This window comes from Penaeus chinensis, chromosome 1 (assembly GCF_019202785.1).
Source record: "Penaeus chinensis breed Huanghai No. 1 chromosome 1, ASM1920278v2, whole genome shotgun sequence".
Lineage (NCBI taxonomy): Eukaryota > Metazoa > Arthropoda > Malacostraca > Decapoda > Penaeidae > Penaeus > Penaeus chinensis.
In genome coordinates this window covers 20,370,875-20,380,874 of record NC_061819.1, presented here as the reverse complement: position 1 = coordinate 20,380,874, position 10,000 = coordinate 20,370,875, and the positions used below count along the sequence as shown (strand labels likewise).

General features: G+C 39.3%; 1 protein-coding gene across 1 annotated transcript in view; it reads left to right on the top strand.

Moving 5' to 3' along the window:
* Positions 1–10,000, top strand: part of LOC125034120 (G patch domain-containing protein 8-like) — a 53,741-nt gene that overhangs the window by 10,772 nt on the left and 32,969 nt on the right. The window contains exons 4-7 of the mRNA XM_047625805.1: positions 854–889; positions 5,192–5,378; positions 6,076–6,109; positions 6,292–6,362. Coding sequence (XP_047481761.1) covers positions 854–889; positions 5,192–5,378; positions 6,076–6,109; positions 6,292–6,362 — 328 coding nt within the window. The remainder of the gene's footprint in view (positions 1–853; positions 890–5,191; positions 5,379–6,075; positions 6,110–6,291; positions 6,363–10,000) is intronic.

The window sequence follows — 10,000 nt, the reverse complement described above, 5'->3', positions numbered from 1 at the left end:
TATGTGAAGTTATCGGTAACAAGATGAGAGGGACGTGGATGTGGAGAACAAAAACGTTTCTTTTAAAGAGTCCGTGGGTGCTTTGCTTTTCTCTCTCTCTCTCTCTCTCTCTCTCTCTCTCTCTCTCTCTCTCTCTCTCTCTCCTTCTCTCTCTCTCTCTCTCTCTCTCTCTCTCTCTCGCTTTCTGTCTGTCTCTCTCTCTCTCTTTTTCTCTATATGTCTGTCTGTATGTATGTATGTATGTCTCCCCCCCCTCTCTCTCTCTCTCTCTCTCCCTCTCTCTCCCGCTCTCTCCCTCTCTCCATCTCTCCCCTCCCTCCCTCTCTCCCTTTCTGTAAATTTATTTCCATCGCCCCTTCTCGTTTTTATTACTCTCCCTCTCCACCTCTCTCCCACTTCTCCGTCTCTTTCTCTTCCCATCGATCTCTTTTACTGAATTCCATCGTGGTCTCTCTCTCTCTGTTCATTAATTTCTCTTTATCTCGTGTCTAGTCCTATCTCCTTCTATCAGCCTGTCTGTGCATTAATCAACCATTCTTTCTGATTCATTAATCTCTTGTCTAGAAAAGTGATCTAATCGGTGTGAAACTTTCGAAAACCGTCACTTACACTCTTACGAAGTTCACACACAAAAAAAAATCGCATTCGTTTCAAATCATAAAGTTATTCCGGTAATGAGAATTTTTTTTTTATCTTAATCTTGAGCCTAATGCGTCTTCTTCTCTGTTTTGCCATCCTTCTTTTTACCTTTCTTTCGGAAGACGTATGTGATCGCCAAACAACTGTGAAGATTACTCTCATCACAAACAATAACTTATTCTCTTATCAACACGCCTTGAGAGGCTCATTACAGCTGATAAGGACAAGTTTGATAAGAAAATTAAGACAGGTTAGTGTGACATTTTCTTAGTTATATGTAACGCCAAAAGGTTAAAGCGATTTCAGGGACATTTATCTATCAGTCTATCTATCTGTACTATTTTCGTGGGCATGTGGTAAATGGGATGACAACCAGAAAGGGAGTGAAAAGGACAAGATGGAGAAAAAAATATTTTTGCACATAATGACGATTAAGAAGAAACAGAAGAGAAAAAAGACTTTTAAAACCCTGTAACACAGAAACATCAAAGTGAACGAGGAAGAATGGCAGCGACCTTAACGAGCGGCTCGAAGCCAAGCGTGCAGTACGCATGTTTACCGTAGTGACGTCACGCTCACGCAGCTGGCTAGTGGCGGGAGAACAAACACCCGTTGAACAGCAGAACAATACTGAAATTGCGTTTCTGTCCATGACTGCCGAGAAGATTTCGACGCATTAGTTCTTGCGCATATCTTGCAACGTTTTTGATGATTCGACATTTAAAAGATAGATCTACATTTCCTTGATTGCAATTGTTATATTACAACTGACCGGAGATAAAGTACAGTTCTTCATAGCAACAGGGAGTTCAGATTGATTTAAGAGATGTATAGCTATGAACGTGAAGTTTGTATACGCAATTTATATTCCAATGGTTCTTTACTGAGTGTATTCCCAATAAAATATTTTCATCGCAATAATTCATTCCATACCTTGTACTTTTTTTCTCTAGATTAAAGTTCATGTAAAAGATAGTACATAATACTGTCATAGCAGTATTAACTGTAACATTTAATAACAACTGACGCTTTCTTATTGTATCTATTATAAATATAATTGTCTCTTTAAGCCAGTCCTATATTCGTGTCCGGCCATCAGAAATGTACAAGAGAGGAGGGTGAGGGGGGGGGGTGTTACACTCAGACAGGTAGCACGGGGCGTTGCCAGGAGACCACATAAATAAACACGTAGCCATTTTCAAAAAACATTATAATAAAGTTCCGTTGAATTTTAGTCTAACTGTTTTGTCTTTAAATTATCAAGTTTTTTTCTCTTAATTCTCCTTTGATTACATTTTTTCTCCCTCTTATTTTTTTGGTTTTCTTTTCTTCTTTTTTTTTCTTTTTTTCTACTGTTTCTTCATATATATATATATACATATATATATATATATATATATATATATATATATATATATTAAGGTTTCTCGTTGTCACAGATTTTATGAACGAAATGGCCATGCGTATGTTTTGGTCATATATATATATATATATATATATATATATATATATATATATATATATATATATATATTTGTGTGTGTGTGTTCGAATAATTCAGTAGCCTATGCGATACATTCGCGCATAACTGATATTCATATGTTCAAAAAGAACATTTTGATCAATGTGAACGACGACCCATTTCACTAATTAACAGTCAATAACCTTTTTCCTTTCATTGCTGAGTTGCCAAGTACTCCTTAAATAAATGCTATCGCCACTATCCACCTAGCACTGAATAGAAATAATGTCACACTTTTTAAGATCAAAAGACAAATACCCATCTTATTTTATCCAATATCAACCCCTTCGAACACTACCCTATTTCCTATTAATCGAAATTTTTCTCCCAAACCGATAACCCACCCACCATAGCCTCTTCACGCCCAACAAGCTGGAAAGGCTAGTTGGTTTTTCTTCGTCCATCCGGGTGGATCCGGCGCGTCTACACGAACGCTAAATTCCCTGCGCGAACGATAAATATCCAGCATTGTGATGGGAAACATGTATGTGCAGTCTTCCGTGGCTGATTATACGAAAGCATTATTAGTTAATTGGGAGGGAGGGAGGCCGAAAGAGAAAGAAAGAGAGAGATGGACAAGGGAAATGCAGTTTGCAATCAACATGATTTTCATGGAAAGCAGGTAGAAAAAATAGGACCCGACACTTGTTGCTGGGGCGTGACGGTTAATTTCGTAGCACATGTATGACATTTTGGTTATTTGTGGTGAAATTAGTGATACAGCATTTTTGTTTTTTTAAGATATGCCATTTATTATCTTTAAATTTTAAAAAATCCGCACATGGGAGAAATATCATTGCTCGTGATAGATGTGCGGCATGATAATGAATAATAATAGTAATGATGCTGATAATAAAAATAACATCGATAATGATAATTGTAATGGTAAATATAATAAGGATAATAATGAAGATAACAATAGTAATAATAATGAAGATAATAGTAATAATAATGATAATGGTCATGATGATTACAATAATGATAATAATAATAATAATAATAATAATAATAATGATAATACTAATGATAATCACCATAATAATGACGATGGTGATAATGATAATGATACGGATATTAGCGATGGTAAAATGGTGATCATGCTAATATGCTTATAATAACAAATATGACAATAACAGTAAAATATGAGTGAAGAGATAATTAATACGAGGCATATTAGCACCTGTCGTAATATAAATTAAAATTATAACTGATATTGATTTAAATAAACATAAACATGGTTTCATTTTATAAAACACACGGCATATGCTTTACACTTGCCTATTTTCTGACTGGGTTATGAAAACGATAACCTTCGTGCAGAAGCGCGCCATGTTAGCTATGTGACAAAAGAAATTTGCATTGCGTAAACTATTACTGAGCAAAGTTATGGAAATTGCTCTGGAATAATTAATCAGGTTTTTTATTTCAAATATAGGAAGTCTGACAGAGATAATTTCGCACGTCTGTAGTATGATAGTGACGGTAAGAAAATTATAAGAATGGTAAGATATTTCGATAAAATTTTCGTAGTTTTGCCGCGCATTGCTGGAATGATCTACCGGCTTCGTCCTTAAGGACCATTATCGAATATTTCCCTTTTATCTGCTGATCTAATATGTCTCGTCGTAAAAGAAACAGAAGTCGTCATTTTACCCGTGGCCTTGCCTGCGGTGCAAATTTCGCTTTGATGTTTATTGATTTCTAATAACTGCAAATCTGGCTTCGTTTATTAATGATGTGTTGAGCTGGACCTGTGTATTCGTTGTTGTCATTTGAAAAATTATCAGTCTTGTTTTCATTCTTTCTCCATTGTTGTTATTTTCAACATTATTTTTATTATCATTATATTATTGTTATTATTATCATTTCTGTTATTTTATTACTATTATTATTATCACCATTGTTATGATTACCATTGATATTATCATTATTATCATTCTCCTTATTTAAATTATTGTTAATATTAGTAGAAGTATCATCATTATTATTGCTATTATTATTATTATTATTATCATCATTATTATCATTATTATTACTATTATCATCATTATTATAATCATTAATATTATTATCATTATCATCATAATCTTCATTATGATTATTGTTATTATCATTGTTATTATTGTTAATATTATTATTAGTAGTATTGTTATCATTGTTATTTTTGTCATTATTGTTACTATCATCATCACCATCACAGTACCCACGTGCGTCCTCGATGGCTGTGGTCCACGCGCTTTTCTCTTTAACCGCTGCCGTGTCCTAGTTATTTCCACTCATATCCTTCGAAAATGAAGTGTTAAAACGTAACTTACGATATATGAGACACAGATGTCTCTCGAGATACGCTGAAGTTCTTTAGTATTCCGTAGTTTATATACTCTACTAAACTTCTATTATTATTATTATTATTTTTTTTTTGTGTTATCTTTGTCGTCCATCGTCCTGGAAAATGTAAGAATACAAAATTTGGGGTTATATATAACAGACGAAAATTATTAAAAGTCTGGCATACACGCTGTAAGTGAGCTAACAATGGCGCCTTTCGTGTGCAAGTTTCACATGGATGTTTTTGTTGTAGATATTTTGTTGCTGTATATACGTTTTTATGGTGTGTTTATGTATTTCCCTGCATTTGCATTTGGCAATTTATATGTCTGTCAGTGAGTTAGTCCGTCTACGTGTATATTCGTTTATTTATATATATATGCAGACATAAACAAGTGTTTTGTTTGCTATGAAGACAGAGCGGGACCGAAATATATAAATATATATATATATATATATATATATATATATATAGAGAGAGAGAGAGAGAGAGAGAGAGAGAGAGAGAGAGAGAGAGAGAGAGTGAGAGAGAGAGAGAAAGATAGAGAGAGAGAGAGAGAGAGAGAGAGAGAGAGAGAGAAAGAGAGAGAGAGAAAGAGAAAGAGAGAGAGAGAAGAAAGAGTCAATCAGACAGACATACAAAAGAGAGACTGACAGAGAAATAGAAAAAGAAACGAATAAAAGCCGGCACGGACGAAGCAGGAGTTGAGGCGAGAACCCCGACGCCCTCCAGCGCGGGTCTTCGGCGGTCGAACTCCTTCTCCACCGTGGCGCCGGCCCCTTCAAGTAGCAGTGCCAGGGCGGTGCCACATGGGTGCCTGTTTAAGCAACTTGGACGCAATATGGCACTGCCTTGGCACTGCTACTTGAAGGGGCCTGCACTGCCTCGGTGGGGAAGGGATTTTGTCATTAATAGATATTTATTCCTTATTCTCATATATTGTCATTTTGTGCTAAGATTAAAAGATCTTATAATTGACTTCCTTTAGAAAATATATACTACTTTGTACGTACATGAGTTGTATAAATTCTTACATGTATGCGTTTTTGTATCAGTTTTTGTAGCAGTAATTTCTGGAACAATGCTCAGTAACAAGAGGAACCCTCTTCATTTCGCTCTTTTATGAACTCCACAACATATTATTTTCACTCTGTCTGGAGCCCAGAAATGTACCGCAGGCCCTTAAGCGAACTTCATTTCTTCAACTCCTGTAAAATATCGAATAACACACGAATACATGCGCAAGTGTATGCATGAACATACATGTATACGTGCGTAATCAAATACCCCAACACACGCAAGGTAAAAAACAAGAATGAAAAGGAAAGAAGCATATGAAGTTAATAACAATAGTAATAAGAGGAGGCCGGAAGGAAATAAAAATACAATATCAACTCCGAGGCACTCCAAGAAGTGCCAGAAAGAGCCATTCTAAAAATCCGGTGCCAGTTTTCACGACTACAGACGCCTTGCTCTCCCCAGTCTCAGGTTAAGAGATGTTACCTAGATGCTTACGTGTTTAGGTGATTTTATGGTCAGGATTATCAAGATTCTTTTCCTGAAGAGTTTTCCTTAAATGTGACAGGAGTTCTGTGTTTAATGCTTTAAGAACCTTCCAGGTTTGAATTCCATTTCTAATCACTGTGTCCGCTTATCTGTTTTGTGTTTTTTTCTCTCTCTCTAATTATCTAGCTGTTTGATTATCTATTAGTCATTTTTTCTTGCTCGTCAACTCATCAGTCAATGTTTTATGTTTTATCTTGTGTACATTTATAATCATATTTTACCATCGGACATACAGCGTGCCAGGTCCAGGCCCGTCGAGGCTCTGCCGGGATTTTATGGGGTAAGGGGCGGGTCCAAGCTGTATCGGTAGTTGTTGTCGTGTTCTTCCACTCTTTCTGTTGATTTCTCTCTTTCAGGTTTCCCCTTTTCTTTCTTTATACTTTCTGTCACTCCTTCCTCCTCTCCCCGTGTCTCTCTCTCTTTCTCCCCGTCTCTCTCTCTCTTTCTCTCTCTCTGTCTCTCTCTGTGTGTGTGTGTGTGTGTGTGTGTGTGTTTATGTGTGTGTCTCTCTCTACTCCTCCTCCTCCCTCTCGTTCTCTCTCTCCCGTTCTTTCCATCGCTTCCCTCTTCCTCTCCCCTTTCCCTTCTATGGCGTCTGCTGAGTAGGAAGAAGAGGCGGGGGGGGGGGGGGGGGGGGCACTGCAGATGTCTCCACCTCCTTCCGCCTCCTGCTGAGGGCGTGGTTGGAGGAGGAAGAAAAGAGGGGAGAAAAGGAGGAATAAAGGGGAGGTTAAGAGGAGGAGGAAAAAGAGCGAAGGAAGAAGGGGGAGAAGAGGAAGAAAAACAAAATGCGAAGGATAAACAACGAGTGGAGGATGAAGGAGAGAAAGAGAAAGGAAGATGGAGAAGAAAAAAAGAAAGATTGTGCAAAGAAATGAAAGGAATAAGAAGAGAAAAGATAGAAAGAAAGAATGGAGGAAGTGGAACAAAAGAAGATGACCGGGACAGAAGAGGAAGGAGTGATGAGCCCGGTCATTCCCAAAGTTATTATGACAATGATACTGTTGAAGATAATAATATCAATAATAATAAATTTGAAAGTAACGGAATATGATAATAAAATAATGCTATAGATAATGATGGTATGATGATGATAACAACAATGATAATAATAATAACAACTATGATATTAATAATTTTGAAGTTAATTACGATTACGATGATGATAACAACAAAAATGATAATGACATCATTGATGATAATAATAGCATCATATATGATAATGATAACGATAATCGTAATACAGATGCAGATGATAACATTAATAATGATAGTAATAATAACAATAAGATCATTATGATAATGAGAAATGACGATAATGATAATGATAATTGCAACAATGATACTAATAATGATAATGATAATGTCAGCAATGATAACTCAAGACATCTAGGAGTGAGAAAGATACTTATATCCGTAACCCCTTGTGTCCGCCTTCTGTTGTGACGAGGAGGGGAAGCAGGGTGGGGCGCTGCAGCTCTCCTCGGTAACCCCAGCCATTCTCCCCTCTCCCCTTTCCCCTCTCTCCTTCCCTCCCACGCCCTCCCTCGCTTCGACTGAGAGGTGATGAAGAGAAAGGGAGGGAGGGAGGAGCGAGGGGATGGGGGGGGGGGGCATCCCCGATGCGGTTATCCGGCACGCCCCTCCCTCAATACTCCTCTCCCCCTCTCTCTCGCTCTCTTGCTCTTTCGGTCTCCCTCTCTCTTTCTCTCTCTCTCTCTCTCTCTCTCTCTCTCTCACTCGCGTGCGCTCTCTCTCTCTCTCTCTTTCTCTCGCTCTTTCTCTTGCTTTCTTTTTTTCTCTCTCTCTTTCTCTCTCTCTCTCTTCCTTTCCCTCTCGTTCTTTCTCTCTTTCTCTCTTTCTCTCTCTTCCTCTCCCTCTCTTTCTCTCTACCTCTCTCTTTCTTTCTCTCTCTTTCTTTCTCTCCCTTTCTCCCTCCGTCTCTCCTTCCATCTTCCTCCCGCCTTGCACTTATTTCACTTCTCATTTTCTCCCCATTTTCCAACTTTTTCCCTCACCACCTCCTTTCTTGACTCTCTTTCTCTCTCTCTCTTCCTTCTCATTGCTTCCTTTCCTTTCTTTTCTCATCCCCTCCCTTTTACTCCCCGCGCTATGATTGGCTAGCGGGATTGGAGCGGGGGAGGGAGAGGAAGGAGGAGGAGGAGGAGGAGGGGGTCGGGGAAGGGAAGTGATCAGCACGCGGTGTTTTACCTCGGATAATCACCGCGGTTCAGCGTTTAGATGGTGACGTCATTCCACCCTTTGAGCGCAAGTGTTACGCCGACGTCACCGCCTGAATTTATGCGTAACGCGCAAGCACGAAGAAGTCACGTCGGATCCCGCACACACTGGTAACGCGATACACTGTTTGAACAGAACACAGGAGTAAACAGAGTCGAGGCCACATGAGGCGAGATCCAACATCAGTGACATTGTGGAATCAACTTGGGTGCAAGAGCGACACCGGGGCGGATGCAAGGCTGGGGGAGAGGGCAGGAGAGGGGAAGGGGGTAGGGGGAGAGGAGCAAAGGGTAGGGGGAGAGGGTTGAATAGGGTAAGGGGGAAAGGAGAGAGGGGAAGGGGTAGGGGGAGGCGTTAAAGGGATGCCATTAGGTATAGTTGCTCTTGGCACTCTCCACGCTCCGACCAGGCAGTCAGACAGAGTGGCAGACACAGACAGACACAGTGACTGATCATCAAAAGACATGTACAATCCCTTGGCACTGTTGCTTACTTGAAGACTTGCAGTTTCTCCTCATTTGCAGAAATCACGTTTTCTTCCCCTTCCTTTTCCCTTTCCTCCCTTCACTTCACTCCTCCCTTCTCCCTCCTCTCCCTCTTCGCGCACCCTCGCCAACATAGATTTTTCCTAGACTTTGCTGTCCCTACTTCCTTTTTCACTATTTTTCTATATCATTCTGCAGGCAGTTCAAGTCCCATATATTTTTTACTGGTACCCGTCTATGTGTTTTATTTTTATGGCTATGCATCGAACTTCGTCTATCGATGTCTCTCTCTTTCTCTCTCTCTCTCTCTCTCTCTCTCTCTCTCTCTCTCTCTCTCTCTCTCTCTCTCTCTCTCTCTCTCTCTCTCTCTCTCTCTCTCTCTGTCTGTCTGTCTGTTTGTTTGTCTGTGTGTTTGTGTGTGTGTGTGTGTGTGTGTATGTGTGTGTGTGTGTGTGTATGTGTGTGTGTGTGTGTGTGTGTGTGTGTATGTGTGTGTTCACATCGGTGTCTCTACCTATCCACCTCTCTTTTTCACTTTCTTCCTCTTTTCCCCCTATTCTCCTGGGCCGTTCCCAAACCACCCTGACTCGCACTCTTTGCTGTCATATTAATATCTCTGTTGAAGATGGCAGGCTAATATGTACACAATTTCCGGGTTAGCTTGGCGGCGTGTATGAGGTGTTCATACGGTTTATCACTTCTCGGGGAAATTTGGGTCCAGCGCAGCACTGGCAGAGGAAAAGTATGAATTTCAGGGAAAATGCTACATTCTATTATGAAAATTCAAATACAGAAGACTTGGTTTATGGAGCCAGCCCTTAAAGGCAAGACGAATAAATTCGAGAGACAAAGTTGAGAGGGAGAAAGAAAGAAAGATGCAGAGAGATACAAGTGTATAAAGGGAGAGATAAGTGACAGGTAGAGGAAGAAAACCGGCATACTTTAAGGTGACAAACAAAAAGAGGAATAAAAACAGGCAGACAAATACACAGAAAAGGCAAATTCAAAAAATCGAAAAATAGAATGATAAAGAGTTGACTGACAAGGTGAGAGAAAGAGAAACAATCTTACATCGTTTAAACAGCGAATCCATAAGAAAACACAAGACATGCGAACAGGCCAGCAAAGACAAAGGAGAGAACGAGAGAGAGAAAAAAAAGAATGTAATACAAAAGAACAATCAAGCAATCAAACAAGTAAACAGACACACAGACGGGA